This window comes from Vulpes lagopus, chromosome 8 (assembly GCF_018345385.1).
Source record: "Vulpes lagopus strain Blue_001 chromosome 8, ASM1834538v1, whole genome shotgun sequence".
In the NCBI taxonomy this organism is placed as follows: domain Eukaryota; kingdom Metazoa; phylum Chordata; class Mammalia; order Carnivora; family Canidae; genus Vulpes; species Vulpes lagopus.
Genome location: NC_054831.1, coordinates 79,786,263 through 79,812,245, shown reverse-complemented (window position 1 = coordinate 79,812,245; position 25,983 = coordinate 79,786,263). Strand labels below are relative to the sequence as shown.

General features: G+C 39.7%; 1 protein-coding gene across 1 annotated transcript; it reads left to right on the top strand.

The window, feature by feature from the left end:
- Positions 1 to 648: 648 nt before the first annotated feature.
- Positions 649 to 25,072, top strand: LOC121497759 (neuroepithelial cell-transforming gene 1 protein-like). Its single transcript, XM_041767481.1, has 3 exons — positions 649 to 894; positions 20,889 to 20,955; positions 24,977 to 25,072. Exons 1-3 carry the CDS (start codon positions 767 to 769, stop codon positions 25,070 to 25,072), a joined length of 291 nt encoding a protein of 96 aa, XP_041623415.1. The 5' UTR covers positions 649 to 766.
- The last annotated feature ends 911 nt before the right edge of the window (positions 25,073 to 25,983 follow it).

Sequence of the window (25,983 nt, the reverse complement as noted above, 5' to 3'; positions counted from 1 at the left end):
CCTCCAGGTTTGAGGAAGGAAAGGACGAGCTCAGAACAGGTGCGCATAGCTCAGAACAGCCCCGACACCACACTGGGGGCGGGGCATGCTCTGCACCCCTCGATGCACATGCAATCCTTTTTTTTTAATTTTTATTTTTATGTTATGTGTTTATTATTTTGCACATGCAACCTTATGATGCCTTAGGATGTAGTCCCAGAAACGGAATCTGTAGCGTCAGAGAGAAGTTTTGCAGCCTTTGACACATAAAACGCAAGAACTTAAAAGCAAAGACCGTGCTATTGAACGCCCGTGTTCTTTACTTGAGAAGGTCCTTCACTTGCTGACTCGGCTCCCGAGGGCGGTCAGACCGCAGCAGTGCTTCCCTAGGCGCCGCCCCGAGGTCGCCTGCACCTGCGGTTACCGGGATCTACGTCACGAGGGGGTATGTGGCCAGCACATCCCAGCTTAGGGCACCACCACCGGGGCTCTCTCGGACCCCAGCACCCTTCCCGCGCGCCCCGGCAGCGGGCGAAACCCCAGGAGCGGTCGGAAGCGCCTGCGCGCCGGGGGCGGGCCTCGCGTCTCCTAGCAACCGCCCGCCGCCCCCGATTGGCTGCTCGCCGCGCGGCCGCCATTTTCAAACCCCGGAAGATGGCGGCGGCGGCGGCGGCGCCCCCCTGACAGGACCCGCGCTCCGGGCCGAGGCGGTCGGGCGCCGTGCCCGTCCCAGCGGGCCCCCCGGGCACCCGGCCACCGCCCCACCCCCGCCCGCCCCCTCCGCGCCATGGAGCCCGCGCCCGCGGCCCCGAAGCCGCCCCGGCCGCGGAGGCGAAGCCGTCGGGCCTCCGGGCTCCACGCCGACGGCGCCGCGGGACCCTCGGCCGACGCCCCCAGGCCCGAGCCGGACGGCGGGTAGGCGCGGGGAGGGGGGCGGAGGGGGAGAGGATGGGGAGGGGCGGGGGCTGGGGGGACGGGCGGGGGCTGGGGGGTGGGACCCGGGGAGCGGGGAGAGAGGAGGAGAGGCCTCCCCCGCCTCCAGCCCTGCCTCGGAGGGGGCGTGCGCTCCGCCTCCCCCGCGCCCCCCCCCCGCTCTGGGGGGCTCAGGCTGCTCCTCCTCCTCCTCCTCTTCCTCCCCCTGCTCTGGGGGGGTCTGGCTGCTCCTCCTCCTCCTCTTCCTCCCCCCGCTCTGGGGGGCTCAGGCTGCTCCTCCTCCTCCTCCTCTTCCTCCCCCTGCTCTGGGGGGCTCAGGCTGCTCCTCCTCCTCCTCCTCTTCCTCCCCCTGCTCTGGGGGGCTCAGGCTGCTCCTCCTCCTCCCCTTCCTCCCCTGCTCTGGGGGGCTCAGGCTGCTCCTCCTCCTCCCCCTTCCTCCCCCTGCTCTGGGGGGGTCTGGCTGCTCCTCCTCCTCCTCCCCTTCCTCCCCCTGCTCTGGGGGGCTCAGGCTGCTCCTCCTCCTCCCCTTCCTCCCCCTGCTCTGGGGGGCTCAGGCTGCTCCTCCTCCTCCTCCCCTTCCTCCCCCTGCTCTGGGGGGCTCAGGCTGCTCCTCCTCCTCCCCTTCCTCCCCCTGCTCTGGGGGGCTCAGGCTGCTCCTCCTCCTCCTCCCCTTCCTCCCCCTGCTCTGGGGGGCTCAGGCTGCTCCTCCTCCTCCCCTTCCTCCCCCTGCTCTGGGGGGCTCAGGCTGCTCCTCCTCCTCCTCCTCTTCCTCCCCCTGCTCTGGGGGGTCTGGCTGCTCCTCCTCCTCCCCTTCCTCCCCCTGCTCTGGGGGGCTCAGGCTGCTCCTCCTCCTCCCTTCCTCCCCCTGCTCTGGGGGGCTCAGGCTGCTCCTCCTCCTCCTCCTCTTCCTCCCCCTGCTCTGGGGGGGTCTGGCTGCTCCTCCTCCTCCCCTTCCTCCCCCTGCTCTGGGGGGGCTCAGGCTGCTCCTCCTCCTCCTCCTTCCTCCCCCTGCTCTGGGGGGGTCTGGCTGCTCCTCCTCCTCCCCTTCCTCCCCTGCTCTGGGGGGCTCAGGCTGCTCCTCCTCCTCCTCCCTTCCTCCCCCTGCTCTGGGGGGGTCTGGCTGCTCCTCCTCCTCCCCTTCCTCCCCCTGCTCTGGGGGCTCAGGCTGCTCCTCCTCCTCCTCCCCTTCCTCCCCCTGCTCTGGGGGGCTCAGGCTGCTCCTCCTCCTCCTCCTCTTCCTCCCCCTGCTCTGGGGGGGTCTGGCTGCTCCTCCTCCTCCCCTTCCTCCCCCTGCTCTGGGGGGCCTCAGGCTGCTCCTCCTCCTCCTCCCCTTCCTCCCCCTGCTCTGGGGGGCTCAGGCTGCTCCCCCTCCTCCTGCTCCTTTTCCTCCTCCTCCCCTTCCCCCCCCTGGCTGTGGGCAGGCTCAGGCTCCTCTGGCTCCTCCTGCTGCCCCTCCCCCAGGCAGCGGGGTGGGGGGGGGGGGGGGGGGTGGGCGGCTCAGCTGGGGGTAGGCTCAGAGTAGGCGGTGACCCTGCTCTCCGCAGGCTGCGGGGGCGGGTCCTAAATGCAAACCGGGAGCCTGAAAGTGCCGTGGGTGACCCCCAACAGGCAGGGAAGTTTTGGCCCAGAGGGGGCCTGTGATGTCTGGGGACACCAGCATCGGTCTTTTGGAGAACTGGCCCAGTCGGTGAACCGAGCAGAACTGCCGGTTCCAGCCTCCCCGGTGCAGAGATGCGAGAGGGTGGCCGCCGACCCTTTTTCCCTGTTCACGCCGTGTCTCGAGTGTCCCGAGTGTCCAGAAGGGGCACTGAGGGCTTCAGGAGGCCGTCTGAGGAGCAGCGCTGCAGGGAAGTGCGGAGAGCTCCGCTTGCCCACCCACGTGGGAGGTGGTCCGCCGGGTCGGCGGGTGGGACCCTCCGTGTCCGGCCTGTCCTCGCCCTCGCCCGTCGGTACCTGGAGACGGTGCCGGCCCTGGCTTGTACAGATCGAGACCTGTGCGGGGCAGACAGAGCAGCTGCGCAGAGAGCCCTGTTCGCTCCTGCTTGTGGTTCTCGTCTGTGAGTTCCACCTCTGCTCATCATTTCAGAAGCCCCTGTGGGCCATTTCACATTCTGCTTTGGGCAAAGTCCGGTACATGACTTACGTTCCCTGTATGCCTGATGTGCTGATCCCTTTTTGAGAGCCAAGACACCTTACTTTCATCAGCAAGGCTGATGTAAACCCATATAAACCCATCAGTAGGTTACTCCGCAGAGGTCTAGGTTTTTTGTTTTTTTGTTTTGATTCTGGGAGTTCTGGTGAATAAAGTAGATGAAGTCCCTGTTCTTGTGAAGCTTGACTTCTCACTAGGGGAGGGTCACCTGGTTGAGCATCTGCCTTAGCCTCAAGTCCCCAGGACCTGCATCAGCCTTCCCGCATGGAGCCTGCTTCTCTCTCTGCCTCTCTCTGTGTGTGTCTCATGAATTAATAAGTCTTAAAAATTCTGATTGGGTGAGAAAGACCTGAATCAAATATATAAAACAACAGGTGGTCATGCTGTGAAGAGAATAAAGGCATGGATAGACCTAAGGAAGGGGTAGTGTCGCTATTTTTAAAAGAGCAGAAGGGGGATCCCTGGGTGGTGCAGCGGTTTAGCGCCTGTCTTTGGCCCAGGGCGCGATCCTGGAGACGCTGGATCGAGTCCCACATCCAGTCCCACATCGGGCTCCCGGTGCATGGAGCCTGCTTCTCCTTCTGCCTGTGCCTCTGCCTCTCTCTATCATAAATAAATAAAAATTAAAAAAATAAAAATAGAAGGAAAAGCCTGTCTTATGACGCCATTTGAGATCTGAAGGAATTAAGCAACTAAAGCTTTGTGAATATTTGGAGAGGAGCAGCAAGTGCAAAGGCCTTGAAGTAGAATCTTGTTTGGTGTGTTTAAGGAACTGCAAAGAAGCCAAGATGAGCTAGTGCTCAGGGGAAGAAGGGCAGAGGATGCAGAGACATGGCTGTGGCCATATCATGCAGTACCTAGGAGACCCCGGAAAGGGCTTTATATTTGAATTCGTGAGTTGGGAAGCTAGAGGAAATGATGTGATGTATATTTTAAAAGTACCACTCTGTTAAAAAGCAGAGACCAATTAAGGTATTGCAGTGGAGATATCATATCAGAGTGGGAGATGTGGAAAATACTCACATTTGGGACGTGCTTGAAAATAGAGCTGACAGGATTTGCAGATGGATTAACTGTGGAGTTAAGAGAAAAAGACAAAGGAGCACTCTGAGGTTTTTGGCCTCAGCAGTAGAAGGGTGGATTTTACTCATGTCAGAAAAGGAAGACTTGGAGGAGGTTTGTTTTCTGGTAGGTTATGAGACACTTATTAAAGAGTTCACAAAATAAATAAAATAAAGAGTTCACAATTTTTTTATTTTTTTTCCTCTTTTTTTAAATTGAAATATAATCAACATACAGTGTTCTATTAGTTTCAGGTGTACAATATGGCGATTCAACAATTCTATACATTATTCTACTCATTACTGTCTTATTTGCTTTTTTCTCTCTTTTTTTAACCTCTTATTGAACTTTAACACTTGAAAGAGTGCACAAATTGTGTTTAGCTCAGTAAAATTTCATAAAGTGAACCCACCTACATATCCGGATACGAATTTGAGAGTTGTCAGCAAATTGGCTTGAAATCATGGAACTGGGAAGTCATATAGATAGCGAGTATAAATAAAGAAGAGTTTGAGGACGAACTCTGGAAGCTCTCCCAACATTTAAAGGTCAGGGTAAAGAGAATCGTCAGAACCAAGTAAGAACAGTATCTAGGAGGGCAGATGAAGAAAGGACTTCAAGAAAGAGGATATGGTAAACTATGTCAAATGTTACTGATAAGGAAGGACTGCAAAGTTTAAGTTGGATAAGGAAGAAAAAGACCATTAAATCTGGTCATGAGAAGAACACCATCTTAGATCATTTCTGTAGACTAGTTAAAATAGTGAATTTAGAATGTTTGCAGGGTTTGAGAAGAAAATGAGGTATGATTTATTCAGGAAATATGTAAATGCCAGATACTAGAAAACGGAGATGGAAGATACTATCCTTAATCTGTAAGAGTTTATAATTTTATAGGGAAGAAAGATACATTGATAATTACAATTGTGACAAAAGTTACGTAGAGGTGTACACAGGATGCCATAGATGCAAATAAAGGGAACACTTAAGAAAAGAACAGAAAATGATTTCCTGTTGAAATCCCTGAGTCTTGAAGGACCAATCTAGAGAGGTGTAAACAGGTGGCTTCTTACAGGGGAGAAGCATGCTGAAAGGCCCTGAGGCAAATGAGCATGAGTTCTGTATATCACCTAGTTGGCTGTGACTGGACACTACTTGTGTGGAGGGAAGGATTTAGGGATAGTGATGAGAGATTATGCTGAAGAGGTAAGAGCCACATCATGAAGGAGTCCTTTATGTCGTAAGAGTTTGGGTTTTATCTTAAAGGTGATGGGGAAATACTGAAAGACAAGCCAGGGGCATGATCATATTTGCATTTCAAAAGGTCATTCTGCCTTCACTGAGAAAAGTAGGTAGCAATTGGGGTCATAACACTCCTTAAGTCTTAGAAAATACCCCCAAATTTCAGATTTGTAGTCCCTTGCAGTCCAACTATGGATACCAAATTAAAAATCCCAAGTGTAGATGATGACTTGGTGGGAAGTCAGTCTGCAGTAGTCTGGATAAAAACTGAGTTTTTGAATGAGAGCTGGCAATGAGATTGGAAAACAAATACTGAGTGTGGATTGCACTTTCAAGAAGTTTCATTGCAACAGGAAGGCAAGAGTAACGGGGGAGGTAACACAATTTTGTGGGGCAGACTCTTCAGGTATAAACTTGATAGGATTGGGAAATAGGTAGAGGGAGACAGGAAAGAAAGGATGATTAAGCAAGGAGCCAAGAAGGCAGAAAAGGATGGAATTCAGATTAAGGGTAGAGAATTTAGCCTGGCTAAGAGCTATGGATGGCTTACTTTTGGATAAGTTTTGAGGAGTAGGGAACGTTGTGAGCGGGAATTTGAGGCTGCCATTTTTTTGTGTGAGGGTAGAAATGAGGTCTGCTGAAGAAAGGGGGGTAACACAAGCAGCATGAGGATAAAAATGAACTTGGAAGAACCCTGGAGGCAAACTAGGGAGTGAAATAACTATTCCATTTTCCAGAAAGAATGTAAGACACCTGCATAAAGACACAAAATATGACAGGGTAATATCAATTAATAGTGGAGGAAGGAAGAAACAACTATTTAAGTTGACACCAAATCCGGAAATCATAAGGAGAAAACCTGGTGTATGAATCTATGTAAATATAAAACTTTCTGTAGATAAACTCACTGTACACTAATTTGAAAAACAACATACAATACAGTTTTGCCCATTTAAAGTATACAATGTTTTTCTATGTATTCACGTATGTGCAACCATCACCACCATTTTAGAATAATTTTATTAATCTTGAAAAGAAACCCCATGCCCTTTGGTTATCATTCCACCTCCCCAAAGCCCCTCCCCTTCCTTTGTCCCCAGCTCTGAGTTCTTTCTGTCTCTGTATTTCCCAGCTCTGGACATTTCATACAGATGGAATCATGGGGCCTTTTTTGCTGGGCCATCTTTTGCCCATTTTTTTTTTAGTTATTTGTCCTTCATTATTAAGTTACAAGAGTTCTTTATTCTAAACTCAAGTCCTTTATCAAATTTATGATTTGCAGATATTTTCTCTTATTCTCGGTTGTCTTTTCAGTTTCCTGATGTCCTTTGAAGAACAAAAGTTTTTTTTTTTTTTTTAATTTTGATGAAGTCCAATTTTTTTGTATTTGTTGCTTTTTCTTTTGGTGTCACATCTAAATCCTTTGCCAAATTCAAGGTTGTGAAGGCTTACCCCTAAGTTTTCCAGTTTAAGCTCTTATATTTAGGATTTTGATCCATGTGAGTTAATTTTTATATATGATGTGAAGTAAGAGAACTCTTTTTCCTGTAGCTGTCCAGTTGTCCCAGCTCCATTTGTTGAAAAACCTGTTCTTTCCCTATCAGATGGGCTTGGCATCTTGTCAAAAACCAGTTGATCATAAGTATCTGTTTCCTTTGGGACTTTAGATTTTATTCCCTTGATCTGTATGTATATCCCTGTTCCAGTACCACACCTTATTATCATTATTTTGTAGTAAATTTTGAAATCGAGACATACGAGTCCTGCTTTTGTTCTTCATTTTTCATGACTCTTTCACCTCTTCTGGGTCTATTGCAACTCCATGTGAATTTTAGCATCAGCTTGTCCATTTTTACAAAGAAGTCAGCTGGGATTCTGATAGGGATTACATTGAATCTGTAGATCAGTTGTGGGAGGTATTGTCATCTTAGCCATGTTAAGTATTTCATCTATGAACAAATAATGTTTTTCCAACTATTTAGATCTTTATTCTTTCATCAGTATTTTGCAGTTTCCAGAGTATAACTTTTGTAGTATTTGCTTAATTTATTCCTAAGTATTTTTTTCTTTTGGATGCTATTGTAAATGGAATTTCTTTAATTTCATTTACAGTTTCATAATTTCAAGTGTATAGAAATACAATTGATTCTTGTATCCAGCACTGTTGCTGAACTCATTTTTGATCGTTTTGATTGTTTTTCTTGGTGAATTCTTCAGGATTTTTCTACAATGTTATGTCATCAACAAATAAAAATAGTTATATTTCTTCTTTTCCAACCTGGATACCTTAATTCTTTCTCTTCCCTGATTGCCCTCACTAGAAACTCGAGTGCATTGTTGAATAGAATCAGAGACTGGAAATCCTTATCTAGTTCCTGACCTTGGAGGGAAAGCATCAAGTCTTTTACCTTTAACTGTGATGTTAGCTGTGGAATTTTGTAGATGCCCTTATCAGACTGCCATTTATCAAACTTCTATTTCTAGTTTTTTGAGTGATTTTATCTTGAAAAGGTATTGGATATTGTCAGATGCTTCTCTCCCCACCTCACCCTAACTTTGGTCTGTTTTTTATTGTTACGATGTATTGCCTTTTTTTTTTTTCTTCAAAGATTTTATTTATTCATGAGAGACAGAGAGGAAGAGACACAGGCAGAGGGAGAAGCAGGCCCCATGCAGGGAGCCTAACGTGGGACCCGATCCCGGGTCTCCAGGATCACACCCTGGGTTGAAGGCGGCACTAAACTGCTGAGCCACCCGGGCTGCCTCTATTGCCTTTTTTTAAAAAAAAATATTTTATTTATTCATGAGAGACACAGAGAGAGAAGCAGAGACAGGCAGAAGGAGAAGCAGGCTCCATGCAGGGAGCCCGACGGGGGACTCGTAGGACTCGATCCCAGGACCCCAGGACCACACCCCAGGCCGAAGACAGGCACCAAACCCCTGAGCCACCCAGGGATCCCGATGTATTGCATTTTTAAAAACATTTTTATTTATTTGTCAGAGAGAGGGAGCACAGAGGGAGAATCTTGCTCTCCACTGAGCAGGGAACCTAATGTGGGACTCAGTCCCAGGACCTGGGATCATGACCCAGGCCGAAGGCAGATGCCCAAACCAACCTTTCCACCCAGGTGCAATACCCCTGATGTATTACATTAATTTTTAGGTGTTATAACATCTTTGCCTGACTATAAGTCTCCCTGGTCATGGTGTATAACTTTTATACTGTTGGATTCAGTTTGCTAGTATTTTATTGGGAATTTTTTTCCATCTATATTCACAATATAGTTTTCTTTTAGTGTCTTTGGTTTTGGCATCAAAGTAATACTGGTTTCATGAATTGAATGGTGTTCCCTACTCTTCCGTTTTTGGAAGAGTTAGTGAAGAATTGGTATTAAATCTTTAAATGTTTGGTAGGATTCAGGGGTAAAGCCATCTGGACCTGAGCTTTTCTTTATAGTTTTTTGATTGCTAATTTAGTCTCTTCCCTTGTTTTAGATCTGCTTCTTAAGTCAGTTTCAGTAGTTTGTGTCTTTTAGAAATTTCCTCATTGCATCTAAGTTAATTTGTCAGCATACACTTATTCATAGTATCTTTTATAATCTTTTTTATTTTATAAGATAAATGATAATTTATTATCTTTTATTTCTGTTTCTAGTAATTTGAGTCTTTCCTTTAATCTTGGTCTGTCTGGAGATTGTCCATTTTGTTGATCTTTCCAAAGTATGAGCTTTTGATTTCATTGATTTTTCTCTACTGTTTTTTCTCTGTTTCATTAATTTCTACTTTATTATTATTTCTATTCCTTTGCTTGTTTTGGGTTTAGTTTGCCCTTCTTTATCCATTGTCTTAAAATGGAAAACTATTTCTTTGAAATCTTTTAATATAGTTATTTATAGCTGTAAGTCTCTCCCCAAGCACCACTTTGGTTGCATCCTACAAATTTTGATGTTTTGTGTCTTCACTAGCACTAATCTCAAATTATTTTGTGATTTCCCTTTGCTTTCTTCTTTCACTCATTGACCCATTGATTACTCAGGAGTGGGTTGTTTAATTTCCACATATTTGTTAGTTTCCCAATTTTTTTTTCCTGTTGTTGATTTCCACTTGCATTCCACTGTGGCTAAGAATGTATTTTGTATTATTTATATCCTTTTAAATATATTAAATTTTGTTTTATGCCCTAGAATATAGTCTCTCAAGGAGAATGTTCCATGTGTATTTGAAAAGAATCTATATGCTTTTGGACATAGTGTCTATAGATGGCTGCTAGATCTAGTTGGTTTATAGGCTATTCAAGTCTTGTATTTCCTAGTTGATCTTCTAGTTACTACTCTACCATTATTGAAGACGAGGTGTTGAAGGTATTATTGTTGAACTGTTTTTCCCGTCATTTCTGTCAGTTTTTGCTTCCTGTATTTTATTAGATACATACATTTGTAGCTGTTATTCTTCCCTGATGCATTGAACCTTTTATCATTATAAAATGGCCCCCTTATCTCTGGTTACTGTTTTTTGTTTTAAAGTCTATTTTGTCTGATATTAGATAACAGTCTAGCTTTCTTGTGGTTTGCTGTTTGTATGATGTCTTCTCTCTTACTTTCAAGCTATTTGTATCTTTGAAGCTAAGATATATCTTCTATAGATGGTACAGTTGACTCTTGAACAATGTGGGTTTGAGCTGCAGGGGCCCACTTATATGTGGATTTTTGACAGTGCTGTAAATATATCTTCTTTTCCTTATGATTTTCTTAATAACGTTTTCTCAAGCTTGCTTTATAGTAAAAATGTATTTTGTATAATACATATGCAAAATAAGTGCAAATCTACTATTTGTGTTATTGTCAGGGGTTATGGTCAACAGCAGAAGGGTATTAGTAATTAAGTTTTGCAGGAATGAAAAGTTAAATGTGGATTTTTGACCACATTGTCCAGGGGGTGGGGGGTGGGGTCACAATGTCCTCCTAACTCCATATTGTTCAAGGGTTGATGATATATAGTTGGATTATGTTTCTTTTTTTTTAAATCCAGGTTAACAATCTCTTTTGATTGGGTGATTTACTCCCTCATTTGTAATATTAACTATTGATAAAATTTGATTTATGCCTGCTATTTTATTTTGTTTTCTATGTGACTTTTGTTTCTCTGTTTGCCCTTTATTGCTTTCTTTTGCATAAAATTTCTAATTTATGGCATTTTAATTTCTTTATGGATTTTTTTTTCTCTTTTAAACTGATTTAATTGATGCTCTTTGTTTTTTTGGGTAGATTCCTATAGGCTCATTGCTTTTAGTCTGAATACTTCTGTATGTGGGACAGGTCTACAAACAACAAATTTTCTCAGTTTTTGTTTATCTGATAATGTCTTTAGTTCACCTTCATATGTGCAAGATAGATTTGCTGGATATAGCATTCTTTGTCAATAGTCTTTTTCCTTGAGCACTTTGAATATGACATCCCACTGCTTTCGGGTTTCTATTGTTTTTGCTTATAGGTCAGCCCTTAAACATGTTGGGATTACTTTGTAATTAGCAAGTCATTTTTCTCTTGCTCCTTTTAAGATTCTCTCCAATGGGGATCCCTGGGTGGCGCAGCGGTTTGGCGCCTGCCTTTGGCCCAGGGCGCGATCCTGGAGACCCGGGATCGAATCCCACATCAGGCTCCCGGTGCATGGAGCCTGCTTCTCCCTCCGCCTGTGTCTCTGCCTCTCTCTCTCTGTGACTATCATAAATAAATTAAAAAATTAAAAAAAAAAAAGATTCTCTCCAATGTTTGACCATTTTTACTGTGATATATCTGTGGATCTCTTTGAATTTATCTTCCTTGGAGTTCACTTAGCTTTCTGGATGTATATGTTTTTGTTTTTCAGTAAATTTGAGTCTTCAGGCATTATTTCTTCAAATATTTTTTCTGCTCCTTTCTCTCTGGTACTCCCATTACATGTATGTTGTAGAAGAAATTTGGCAGATGGAACAAAATTTTGTACATATATATTTTTTGATATGGATTTTATTTATTTATTCATGAGAGACACAGAGAGGCAGAGACATAGAGGGAGAAGCAGGCTCCCTGTGGGGAGCCTGATGGGGGGCTCAATCCCAGGACCCCAGGATCACGACCTGAGCCACCCAGATGCCCCTAAGAGCGCATATATTTAAACTGAACACTATATATATAGTAATTTATCTTAAGAAAGTAACTGTACAAGTATATGTGGGTGTATGTACAATCAAGTATATCAACACATTTTTATAGTAATAAAAAGGCTAGAAAAAACTGGAAGGAAATTAAATACATTATGATACTTTTTTACAGTGAAATATTATTTACTACAATAGTTTTAAGTCTTTTTCCGTAATTCAGATGGAGTTTATTTGGTATATCATATAAGGTATATTTGGGTGTCCATTTTCTTTACCTGTACAAGTCTTTTCTAGGGTAGCAGTTCTCATTTTTGTGGTATCATGACTTCTGTATACTCTTTAAAATTCTTGAGGATACCAAAGAGCTTTTGTTGATGTCTATTATATTTATTTAGAATGATTAAATTTGTTAATTTTTTTAGCAGTCAGACCCATTATATTTGCATAAACAACATATTTTTGAAAACAAAGATTTTCAAAACCAAAAATTAGTGAGAGGTCTGGAGTTTTTATAAGTTTCATTGATTTCTAATACCTAACTTAATAAAAGGGAGCAGGATTCTTTTGCTTCCTGCAGTATGTAGAGATGAAGTATATTAGAGAATGAAGTATAGATGAGTATATAAAGAAAATATGCCCTGACATAGATTTTTAGTTCAAAGTGCATGAGCCCTTTAATGGTCTTTTCAGACAATTATGAGTATTCTTCTTGGATTAATATACCAGAACTTGACAAGTGGTAGTTTCTTAAGGTTTGGCTGCAGTTTGGAATCTGAAATGTATCATGAACTTTTCATTCTTTGTTATACTAAAATCCGTTGTCTTTTAAATGTTTTAATAGATATGTTTTACTTATCCATGATGACATGTATTTGTCATTTAAAAAATACTGGTGTACTGAGTTATGCAGATCTTCCAAAGGTTGATACAAACTATTACATGCTATCAAAAAATCACATTTATATAATCACCAATCTCACTTGAAAAGCTTTTAAGTGTTGAGGTATGCTCACATGATACAGTTTTCAAACATTCTAATTTTCATTTGAAAGCACAAATTTTTATCATTGGCAGGAATACTTCATTGTAGAGTAAATGCCTGCAAAGTATTCAAGTCCAAATAATGATAGTTTATCTGTTAGTGGCTCCTTCAAGTAAATACATCGTTCTCTGAAAATGACCAGCTAAATCAGTTCATAAATCCATTGATCACACAATTGCTTTTCTTCAAGACAACCTTGTTATACTATGTGCCCTTATTCATCAAGGATCTTCCTCTAGCAATTTTTATCTTTAAATTGTTGCATTTCATCTAGTTACATTTCATATCTGATTATTGGGGTTTTTTGAAGTTAATGTGTTTTGTCTCTGGCTTCTCTAAAGAGTAGAGAAGAGAAGATACAACCCAGTGTATAGGTGGAGGGTTTGGTCTCCTAATACGGCTTACACATTGTAACAAAAAAAGAAGAAAAAGTTTAGAATATATTGGTAGATTGGACAGCGTAAATGTGGGGGATATAATATTATAAGATGCAAAGTCATAAGCTGAAAATGAGGGCCAGTTGAGGAGGGAGTATTGGAAGAGTAAGAGAAAGGTTTGAAATAGTTATTTCCAAGAGTAGGAGAGGAGATGACCAGTAATTTCACTGCTAGGCCAGAGTGAAGACCTACCTGAAATTTGTGGTCAGGGCAGCCTGGGTGGCTTAGCGGTTTGGCGCTGCCTTCAGCCCAGGGCATGATCCTGGAGACCTGGGATCGAGTCCCATGTCTGGCTCCCTGTATGGAGTCTGCTTCTCCTTCTGCCTGTGTCTCTGCCTCTCTCTCTCTCTCTCTCTCTCTCTCTCTCTCTGTTTCTCATGAATAAATAAATAAAATCTTAAAAAAAAAAAAGAAATTTGTGGTCAGAAATTTAAAGTGAAACTAGTCAGCACATGGTGTGTGTGTGCGCGCATGCGTATTTGTGCATGTGTGCATGCACATGTATACATACACATGCATGCCCACCCTCTAATAACCTGACCCACAGGTCTGGAGCTCATTTCCAGCTACACCCATTGCTAATAATTAATCCTGGCCCGCAAAGCAAGAAATGCGCTACGTCAGAATGAAGTGGGCAATAGAAATGGCTAGGATGTACAGCTCCTAGGAGAGATAGATGACTTACTGTTTTTAAGTCTGTACCAAGTTAAATAAAGGGTTATGAAGCTGGTTTGCCTCCGCTACATACAGATTGTGGGGGGAACATGTCATATGTGTAGTGACTGCTATAGGCTCTAGCAGGGGAGAAATTAATGGGGAGGAAGGTAGAAACAGCTAGAATCCAGTGGAGTGTAAGCTTCTGTGTAGGTTCTATGGCAGGCCTCTCAAATCCTTTCTCCCCTTATGTCCCTCTCTTTTTGTCCTGGGTAGGAGGAAAGGGTCTTGTCCACTTACAGCCCTGGGCCCTGCCATATAACTCAGAGCTCAGAGGAAGGCCTGCTTTCCTGGTCTCATTTCCCTGATGCTGACTGTTCTGGCCCTAGCTTTGATTCACCTAATTATTTTCTCTGGGAATGTACATTCTTTTAGACTGACACCCATAACCCAAATAAAATACTAGTGTTTAAAGAGTTTAGGCTTTACGGTCAGGTTTCCTGGGTTCAAACTCTGGCTCTTGAGGACTCAGCCTCTTTAAATCTTATTTCATAGTATCTCTGCCTCGTTAGGTTTTGAAAATCATGTGACATAATTCATGTAAAGCATTAGGACAGTACCTAGACAGAGCAAATGCTCCATAAATATTAGGTATTATAATTTGTAATTTTTGCAGGAAACACTAGAACTATCACTTACTTAACATTTATCAAGAATATTAGCAGTTAGCTCTGTTGTCAGCTTTTGTAGAGGTGGTGTAGGATATTTAGCAGTGTAATGCGAGATGCAAACTGACTAGATGTGAATCCTGATGCTGCCACTGCTGACTTTGAGGCCTTGACTAAGGTTTCACTGATGTGTGCTGCCACCTTCTTCATTTATACTTTGTTTATAAGAACCTGACTTTTAGAGTTGCTTGTAAGAGTTATGAGTCAATGTACAGAACTCATGTAAACATCCAAACGCTTAGAATAGTGCCTGGGACATAACAGGCATTCCATGAATTTCTTGATGCTGCTGTTATTAACTCTAAGAAACATTGAGTCATCCATTTTAGTGCCAAGAGGGCCTTAGAATTTAGCACAAATTCTTCTATAGATGAGAATGTGAAGCTCTCTGAAATTTCACAGCTCGATGCTAGAAAATGTCCTGTATTTCCTAACTCTTAATGTTCCCTTTGCCATGCCTCTACAAAATGTCTCCAAAGAGATGTATTAGTAGCATTAACCATTGAAACAATTACCATCAGTCATGTAACCACATTTAAGGAGCTTTTCTATGCAAATACTACAATTACTGGATATAAATAACATTTAAATAATTCTATTTCTGCTGTTTGGAGCCTTGGGAGAATCTACCAAATATTATATATCACTTGTATAGCAGGAGCATAAATCCCTACTGATCCTTCTAAGGATTTTATAGGATTTTTCTTTTAACAGATTTGAAGTAATGTTCTCCATTGGTAGAAAGATAATGCATGGGGTGCCCGGGTACCTCACTCAATTAAGCCATAGACCCTTGATTCATGATCTCAGGGTCCTGAAATCCAGCAGCATGCCTCCCCCAACCCTACATCAGGCTCCATGCTCAGCAGGGAGCTCGCTTGTCCCTCTCCCTCCCCCCACTGTCATGTGCATGGGTGCGAATGCTCTTCGTCTCTCTCAAATAAATAAAATCAAAAAATTAGAAAAGAAAGATAATTCCATCCCAGTGATTAACCAGTGGTGATGGGACTTACTCTGTACATTTTTTTTCCAATGAAAGTGATAAATATATAGAATGATATCCAGGGTTAAAGGTAGTCTTTAGCCAGACTAGCTGTTATATAAACTCAGAGCTAAGGATTTGTTCCCTTATTTAAAGAAATTTCACTTTTTGAATAGGCTATTTTTCAAAACGTATTTTATTTTATTTATTTTGTTTAAGATTTTATTTATTTATTCATGAGAGATACAGAAAGGCAGAGACATAGGCAGAGGGAGAAGCAGGCTCCCTGCAAGGAGCCGGATGTGGGACTCGATCCTGGATCCTGGAATCATGCCCTGGGCCAAAGCAGACGCTCAACTGCTGAGCCACCCAGGTGTCCCTCAAAACATATTTTAAACCACATTAGGGCATATAAACAAATAATTGAGCCAGTTCTCGATAATTTGAGATTGTCATTGTCATTACTGTTTATATAGCTGCTAAAAATAAAAGGGTATCCTCATTAGTTCCTAAGGCTATTTGCTCCCAAATCAAATGATTACTTTTTTAACAGTTTTATTGAAATACAATTTGCACATCATAACATTTACCCATTGTAAGTGTACGATTCAGTGAATATTAGTAAATTTATGTAGTTGTGCAACTATTACCACAATCCGTTGATGGAACATTTCATCACCACGGATATTACCTCATGTTTGTGTGCAGTCAACCCCCACTTCCACCCCTAGGCCTAGGCAGCCACTAACCTGCTTTCCATTTGTATAAATTTATATTTCTTTACATTTTATATAAATGGAATCATACAATATATAATCTTGCAGTTTATCCATATTATGGCTTGCATGAATATTTCATTCCTTTTTATTGCTAAATAGTATTCCATTATATGAAATGAATATTCTACATTTTGTGTGTATGCGTGATGCTCAAATGTGTTCTAGAAATGTTCCAAAATATATCTATTATTTGGAGCTCACAGCTAACAAAGTTGAGAAAGCCCTAATAGTAAGAGATATTAGTCTATATGAGTTTCTTGTGGAAACTTTACCAAGTGGGAGAAGAGACAATTTCTTTTTTTTTTCTTTAAGATTTTATTTATTTATATATTTATTTATAAATGAGAGACACAGAAAGGCAGAGACACAGGCGAGGGAAAAGCAGCTTCCCTGTGGGGAGCCCGATTTGGGACTTGATCCCAGGACCCCAGGATCACACCCTGAGCCGAAAGCAGACGCTCAACTGCTGAGCCACCAGGTGCCCCAAGAAGAGACAATTTCTTAATAGCAAAGATGCTAAGTAGTCAAAACAGTCCATTATATCAGATATTTGACCCAAATAAATGAATTGTTTCAGTAATATTTGTCATTGTTTTTTGCCTGATTTACGAAGAAACTGAGAACCTTAATAGTTCAGCACCCCACATATCAACAAATTTTCACTACAGAGAATAGTTTACATCATTCTTTCTACATTCATGGTACCCTTAGCATCTACAAAGTAAAATTTTAAATTTTAGCTGCTTATGAGTTATACATAGTAGTTTGTAATTAGGCTAAGACATTTATTTGAGTTGCACTGCTGGTGTGTAGGACCAGCTTCCTTTGTCTAGCAGCTGTATTTCAGCCCTATTGTATTCTTGTTTTACCATGTAGGAACTAATTCTCCTTAACAGATCTGGAGGCATCACAATTTTCAATTATACTCTGTCTTATTTTGGGTGCCCTATGCATCAAGTCGTCTTGCTAAATGTCAGTGACCTAGTCTGTTATATTCCTATCTTTAGCCCTTCTATTTTCCTTGCTTTTTAAAAATATTTATTTTGCTAACTCATTTTGGTGGTTCTTTGTTAAAAACTTCTAAATGTCTACCTTGCTATAAGCCAGTATCTTTACATTTTTGTGGTTTTCCTTTTTAATTGGAAGGATTAACTCCCTTATGTTGTCTAGTACATTTTATGAAAATGTTCATTGAGCTGTCTTTCTGCTATTTATAATTCAAATTCAGTTCTTACTTATTTGCCACGATTCTTACTTATTTGCCACGATAGAAGAGGGCAGTAATACAAATCATAATCTAAGAATGAACTAACAATTTTTCTCTTACTGAATATCATCTTTACCATTGTAGTTTTGCTTTGTGTAGGCCAAAACTAGTTCAATGTAAAAATAATTTACATTGTTTAAAAACACACGAAAAGATAAGAAAAGAAGTATGGATGTTAGGCCAAGGAATAATCACAATGAGATTAATAGAAAACACGATTTACTACAACAAGCTGGTTCCTTCACTTATTAGTTTATTTTATGCCTGAAATGTTGTAATTGTTTGAATATATTAAAAAAGAGGATTGGACAAAAATTATTGAAAAGATGAAGGACCATCATTTCTTATTTCAGCCCTTAATACCTCTTTAAATGAACTCTGCTTAGTATCTTTTAGAAAGGCCACTTACAATTTTAACATTTTATGAAATAAAATTTTTTTTTCCCACAAGGATTTAAAATAGCTATTACATTTGGGCCTGACCCCTGTGAAAGATAACTGTATGTCTTTCCAAGATTTTTTAAAAGTTGGCACTGTCTTACATGATTTTGAGGCACAATTTGTTTATTGGGTTCTTTTTTTCCATGGGTATTCAGAATAAATAGGTACTTGTTATTGAATTGGGAAAAAATAGCATTACTATAAAACTGATTACAGCTTGTACTGGAAAGAATCTTGCCATCTGATTGGAAATATTTTTCCAGTTTGTTGACCTATTTGAAATTCCTAAGAGCTATTTTTCTTTCCAGCTTTCAAACATGAAATTCATTCTGAGGTCAGTTTGGTTGATTCTAGGGACTAAAGAAATGAGTAACTTTGGTTTTGTGTTCTCCTTAAAACTCATCTTAAGGATGTATTTATTGAATATTTTAAGTGCTACTATAATTACTACTTTGTAATGAATATTTGCATTGGATTAAAAATAATCTTATGAGAAATCATAATTAATGCTTCTCAACCAAGTCCCCACTGATGCTGTTATTAACCATGTAGTATATAACAGCACTTACCTAGAGAAGTATTTTTAAAAAGTATGATCCATGGACTTGTGGGGTATGAATGTCCTGCTTTTCCCTATTCTCTTTTAGCATTGTTTATAATATTATATCTATGTATTGTTTAGACATATGAATTCTGATTCATTTCAGATGTCATGTTGGTTTAACCTAAATACCTCACTCTAGTGTTTTATCAAAAATCATACTATTTTCTTCATTGTTAGTTTTTCTGCAGTGGCAAGAAAAATCAGTTCCTTAAGTTCTCTTGCTCCACTAAAGAGGCCCTGGGGAGGCCTGGGATGGGGGGACGGAAGGGCGTGGGATGAGTTTTAATAGTAATAAAGGTGGGGCATCCAGGGGTTCAGTGGTTGAGTGTCTGCCTTTGGCTCAGGTCGTGATCCTGGGGTCCTGGGATCGAGTTCCACATCGGACTCCCTACAGGGAGCCTGCTTCTCCCTCTGCCTGGGTCTCTGCCTCTCTCTCTGTGTGTCTCTCATGAATAAATAAATAAAAATCTTTTTTAAAATAGTAACAAAGGCTACTGTTTTAATATTTCATAAATAATTATTTAGGAAATGCTTACTTAAATATCTTAAGATCTTTCTGCATCTAATTATCAGTGGAACCCTATTTCTCTGTGCCGGGAAACTTGCTGGAAACTGAGGCTGACATAGAAAGAGGGAAAAATCTGCTAGTTTTGTCATTGACCCACTTTCTAATATGCTTCACTAAACTTTGTTGCTATTCCTTCACCCTCTTGCTTCTTCACGACCAGTCTTGTTGCCTCCCAGTTCATCCCTCTTGTTCCAAGGCTTATTGCTGCCGCCATTCAAGATCAAGTCCATACTCTCTAAGGGTTGTTATGTAAGGCCTTTTATCTAGTCCTACCTTATTTCTTTAGATACTCAAACATAAGGAACTACTTGCTGTTTCCTGAATATAATTCATTTCACTCCCACTTGTGCTGTTCTCTTTGCCGGAAAAGCCTTCCTGGCTCTCCTATGCTTTGCTAATTACTATTTCTCTTTGATTTAGCTTTAGTATTGTTTAAGAATTGATTCTGTGAAGCCTTTTGACATCCTCTTTCTCTGTGTAGCCATTTTCCCTTGTGTTCCTTGTCAAAATGTAAGCAGACTGCTGCTTTATATTTAGCTTAAAAAACTACCTGTATTTGATGTAAGCTTGTAAAGTCTTGTAGGTTTAATAGCGTCTGTGGTATAAAACTTAGAGTGAATAAAGACCATGAGGATCAAGGGTGAGAGGTGGAATGAATATACAAATGGAGGATGGCCTTACAATCCAGAAAGCGAAACACTAACTTTTCTAACAATTGAACCATGTGGCCAGGACTTGATCAATAACTGCCAGGTTCCCTAATTTTTATCCTTGCTTCCAACTTAGAACCAATCAAAGCAAGCCAAATACACCCCCTGCCACCACCACCAATCACATAGGATGTCTCACCTTCAGCTTCCCATTGCCAACAGTCTCCAATCAGGGCACACTTTTGAAACCTTCCCTTTTTTCCACTATGAAGCTTTCCCTCTCTTCAGCCTGCCTTTGAGTCTTCCTCAACACAAGTGATGGTGACTGACTCCCCAGCGTCTGGCAGGCTATGAATATATAGCCTTTGCTTTTCTCATTTATTTCTATACAAGGGGAAAACCTATTTATTTTATATTTACTTACATCCAAAGTGATTAATGGTAAGTATTTATAAACCGTATTTCTTGTGCTATCTATATTTTGTGTTTTTTTTTTTCTACATGTTTTATAAACATAGAGGCTTATATATTATAAAGGTGAAGACAGGTTTTGGTTATAAGGATTCTCATGAATGGAAAAATAACACAGAAGAAAAGTCTGTCACTTAATAGTAATGAACAAAAACTCTAGTCAAATTTTAATCTTACTTGAGATCTTCATCTCAGATACAGTTTTTAAAATTCTTTATTTGGTTATTTAAGCCATAACTTTTTTAAAAAGTACATGGAAGAGATTTAAACATGAAATGCAAATTAAATATGTTTGGGTTTTATTATATTGAACATCCTTTTATTTTTAAAATACTAGCGGTACATAATGACTTTTATTAAATACTTTTTGCATCATTTACTGCTTTTTATTTAACCTATTAGTATACTATACTATATAGATTTCTTGCTATTGAACCATGTATATGTACCTAAAGTAACCCTGCTTGGTTTGGTGAATTATTTTTGATATGTCCACTAATTTTATTTTAGTGCCCTTTCACTTTTTTAAAGATCGTAAAAATGACTAAAACCTATACCCTGGTTTGTTTTTTGTTTTTGTTTTGTTTGTTTTTTTTGTTTTTTTTTTTTTGCATGCTCTCATTTCTACAATGGAATGACTAATAAGGCTACTTAAAATCATTTTGAACCTATGAAAAAGAGCTTTTTGTATGTCTAGAGTGCTTTGTTTTATAAAAGTTACTCTCAGTTTATTTATTACTTGAATTTTCTTTTAACAGATATTCCCTTCGGAGAGGTAGCTCCTTCACATTTTTAACACCTGGCCCCCATTGGGACTTCACTTTGGTGAGTAGCTCCTGGGTATTTTATGTCTGGGCATTGATAGAATTAATTCCTAGATTGTCTTTCAGTCAGTGTGGTGTACAACTCAGTTGTCGGTACTTCTCTGAGTATCTTAAGGTACAGAGTTCCTATCACCATCCTTGGCAGTCTAATTTAATTCTTTTCTGCTAACAAGCTAAAAAAAAATACTTTTATTTCAATTAAATATAAAACGTATTTTGAAAAGTACCAGATCTTTTTATTTTTAACCCTATGCAACCCTTTTTCTTATTACTACCAGTTTTTAAATTAGAATATATTATGAAACATGAAATTGTTTTTGTGTTCATACTCTAACAGCTTTTTTCTTGTTTGAAAAATATAAAAATGATTTCATATGATATATATGAGTGAATTATTTTGTGTTGTTAATCATCCTTGTATCCTAGTCTCATTATTTTTAGAATGAGACTTTACGGAGGCATCTAACTGCAAAATGACACCAGACAATTGATTCTTTTTGTAATTAAAAACTCATACCTTATAAATACTCATATAAATAGTGTATATACAAATAGAACATGATTCTTTATTTTCTTATTTGGAAGAAATAGCACATACCATTCTGTTTCTAGGTTGCCAAGCTTTACATAATCATGTGCCAATGGGTTCAGCAATACAGATTTAATTTGTACTCTCTTCTTTTGTATTTAATTTATATTTCTGTTGGGGACTTTGAGATTTCTGTACTCTTAACACCAGTAACTTATATTAATTGGTCAGTGAAGCATTCATAACAAGAATCTCCTGACTTTAATATAATTCTCTATTTTCTTTGAAACTTTTTTCATCTTAGTTTCTTTCCCTTAATAGTTGACAAGCCTAAACTCACACAGAAAAACTTTAGTAGAGAAGTATCTCCAAACTTGATTTTGTAAACCTATCAGCAAAAATATTTTGAATATGTATGCCTGATACATTTATTTGGAATTTTTATGTATGTACCACCATTATTAACTACTAACAGCACAGTACTCAACTTAGGGTGAAGTTCATGATAGTGGACATAAGTCTTTATTGCAAATAGCCATGACATTTTCACAGTGTGAGGTCAATTTCTTAATCTGTTAGATTTCCTTATGATGTAGATGATGATGAGCTCATCATCTGTGTATTGAATATTAGTAAAGCTTATTCTTAAGGATTAGTAAATACATAAAAATAGAATTTCTTGCATTTTCCTCCTCCACTCCAGGGAAGATATCTTACATCTCCTCTGGGATGGGTACATCCCACTTGGGAAAAACACTTTTGTAGAGTTCTCCCATGACAAAAGAAACATCTCATGGTTCATGTAATATGACGTTTGGAATGTGATTAAGGAGTTCTAAGAGGGAGATTTATAAACTTTTACATAACATGGTTTAAGAAAGGAAAAAAACAAAAAGTAAGCATCTAGCTCAAGTAATTAGAGAAAACAGCAGAATGAACCCAAGAAAATAGAAGGAAAAGTGAGAATGGTTAAAAATAAAATCAGCACCCAATCATGAGAAAATTCTTGGCAAACTAGGAATAGAATTGAACTTCCTTAGCCTGAGACCTACCACAAGCAACATGTTTTGTAATGATAATATGTTAGAAACATCCCCTTAAATTTTTTTTAAAAAGCCTACTGTCACCATGTCTATCCAGTATAGTACTGGTGCTTCTAACCAACACAGTTAGACAGGAAAACAAATAGTATTCAAATTAGAAAGGAAGAGACAGTAGGATTCCATTACTTAGGAACAATTTGACTATCTACATAGAATATCCAAGAGAATATTAATTGCAGCTGTTAGAACTAATAAGAGTTCAAGCAAGATTACAGACTATAAAATTTATAAAAAGAATTCAGTAAAATGTATATATACTGGCAATAAACAATTAAATGTAACTTGTAAAGCTTTTATTGAAATAACAATTTTTAAACCTAGAATAAATCTATGAGAAGATCTGTGAGATTTTTATGGGAAAGATTGGAAAGCATTAATAAAGAACATAGACACCAAATTAAATGGAGAGTCATGCAACATGAAAATATCAGTACTCCCCGTATTAATTTATAAATTCAGTGCAGTTCTGATAGAGTATAAGAGATCTCAATTCTACAGCTCAGGAAGAAAAGTGAAGGCCCGACAGCTGTAAAAGTATTGTGCAAGCCAGGGATACATGTGACTTATTATATTAGCTGTTTAGACTTACCCCACAGGTACAGTTAAGTATGGAACCACAGTGTGGATGAAAGTCTAGGTAAGTAGGCCAATGCTGTAAGATCGAGAACCCAGAAACTGACATATGTATGAGAACTTACAGCATCATAGGCATCAGGGGGAATAGTGCTTGCAACAGAGATAATAGCGGTGGGACAGTTAGTTAGCTGTGGCATAGTTATATACCATATACCATATACCAACAAACAAGTTCTAGATGGGCTGCACATGTAAATAGGAAAAGCAAAATATTCTTAAGATATTTAAAAGAAAATACAATAGAATGTTTTAAAATATGTTAAATGTCTTTATACATATGCAGACACATGTATGTGATTTTATATAAATGCATAAGTACACTCATAAATGAGCTTTTCCCCTCAGTACACTTCTTTCTGACAGTTTTCCCCCTTTCCTCTCTTCCGTCAATCCTTCCATCCCCAACCTCCACTCTAACCCTTGTCAGCAACACTGTACCTGTCCTTTATGTTTTGCTCATATAATTATTTACACACACACACACACACAGCTTTACAAATAAAATACACACATGCATGATCTTTGCTTAGTTTGTTTTTCTAAATTAGGATCATATTATTCATATTTTTCTAGATCTTCTGGATATGAACTTAGGATCAATAAAGATTTCTTGTCACATCATTTTTCATTTTTTCCAATCCTGATTTATATTTTCTTTCAGATCTTACACAATTTTCTTAATGTCTTTTAGCTAAATTTTGAAAAGTATGTCATAGCTTTGCTCTGCTTCTTTGAGCATTTTGTTCTGAGGTACTTTCATTCCCTGTAGGTATGTTACTCTTCCCTTTTTCCCGTTTTTTCCTTAGTTACTTTGTATAGGATTTGACTTGGAGAATTTTCTGTTCATTTTAATGTGAATTTAGATTTTCTGAACTTTGCAAAGAGGCTTGATTCAGATCAACTTTGATCTTCACAAAGAACTTTGCTAACTTCACAGAGCTCCCTCTCCTTATTTTGATGATGCCTTACTTCTGCGAGATCCAGGCTCCATCTGTTCTCCCCCTTCCATCTGGACTTCATCTTTCCTTTTCTCTGTAGTCCCTATCCTACTCGATTTTGACTCCACTACTAGCAGTTTCTCCTTGGGATAGAGTCAGGTCCTGGAAGGGAACCCTGGCTGGTCAGTTTTGAGAGTTCACAAGAGCTAGACTGTGTCACAGGTAATCCGAAAAGTTATTCTGAGGGGTAAGTGGATGACATGTTACTTAACGATTCTTCTTCAGTAGTGATAAAGGACAGAAATGAGATTGTACACAGTTTTGCCACTACAGGCATCAGCAGAGTTGAATGAGGCTGAAGAATAATAGCTAGGAGTGTGTTGTCTTCCAACCAATAAATCCTGCTTCAGGCAACAAGTCTTAATTTCTTTGAGCCATGAGAAAAGGATTTTTTTTTCCTAGTGAAGGCCTTCCCCCCTCCATAGGATAAATAATGTGTTCCTTAAAAAAAAAAAAAAAAAGTTGCCTTTATGTTTAAAACATAATTTACTTTTTCTCAGAGTTGTGTTCTAGAAAAACTTTCCGTAAGGTTTTTTTTAATAGGGTGTAGCATGAGATGATTCACTCAGGGAGACTAAGTAGTAAATATACTAGAGATAATTTATGAGCATCCCTCAGAAATAACCTCTTTTAAAAAAATTTTAAGTACAGCTTCACTTTTTTTATAGTGATTTTTTCTGGCTTTATGGAGTCTTTGTTTAATGAAGCAACATGCATTCCTTTTTTATAAGAATGAAATCTTTTTTTTCCACATAGAAAAGAAAGCGGAGAGCAAAGGATGATGATGTTGTGAGCCTTAACAGCCTTGATCTAAAGGTAAGCCTTCCTTCTCTGTCAAAGAAAAGCACTTAAAAAATGCAGATAGTGTTTTATTTTTTGTAGCTATAATAATAATGAATGCTAATTTTTAAAAAATTGTAAGTGCAAAACTGAATAATGCTGGCTCTTATAGGTATTTTCTTTTTCCTGTTGTTCTTAAGAATGAGGTGAGAGCCTTCCTTAAGAACCATGTAGGCTTTAGCTAGTGCTCTCACATTCAAATGTGTAAAGAGGTCAGGCCTACTGTATATGCCTTGAGGAAGGGAGGGCTGTGGTGGAAAAGAGAAACATGCCCTCCTGCAAGAGGCAGCTGCTACTGTGCTCTAGCCCTTGGCTACCTTTAGGACTATCGAAATCTGGATTTTTAAGTGAATTCTATGTAAAATTGTTAAGTCCCCAAACCTAGTGTCTCTGGAATTTCTTAGACCATTTTCGTCAGTTGGCCAACTTTATAGAACCATCTTGGTTTTAAGGAACCTTTTTTTAAAGATCGTTATGTAAAAGTTATACATTTGTTAAGTGAGATTTAAAAAATGTCTGGCATTGTGTGAAATGATGGCAAATTTTTATAGGTCTGTCCATCAACATTTTACCAAATCCAGCTAGCCAGAGGGGGGTGGGATGGGGCATGTGTATGTACATAATATGTTTATGGAAGAACTCTGTGTTTTAAGTGTTAGGCTTTTTGCAAAACAATTTTAGTTACACTTAAAAATCTTACAAAGAAAGAAAAAAGGATAAAATGGCAGCTCTGAATATTTTTAGGTATGCTTCAAGTCAGATCACATACAGAAATAGGACAGTATTTATCATTCACCACAATAAAATCCATGGTCAAATCTACTTAAAGATAATCCTCCTTCGGTTGATCCCAACTTCTGCATAAAGACAATCCTCCTTTGGTTTATCCCAACTTCTGCAATTCGGATCATTCTCATTTTAAC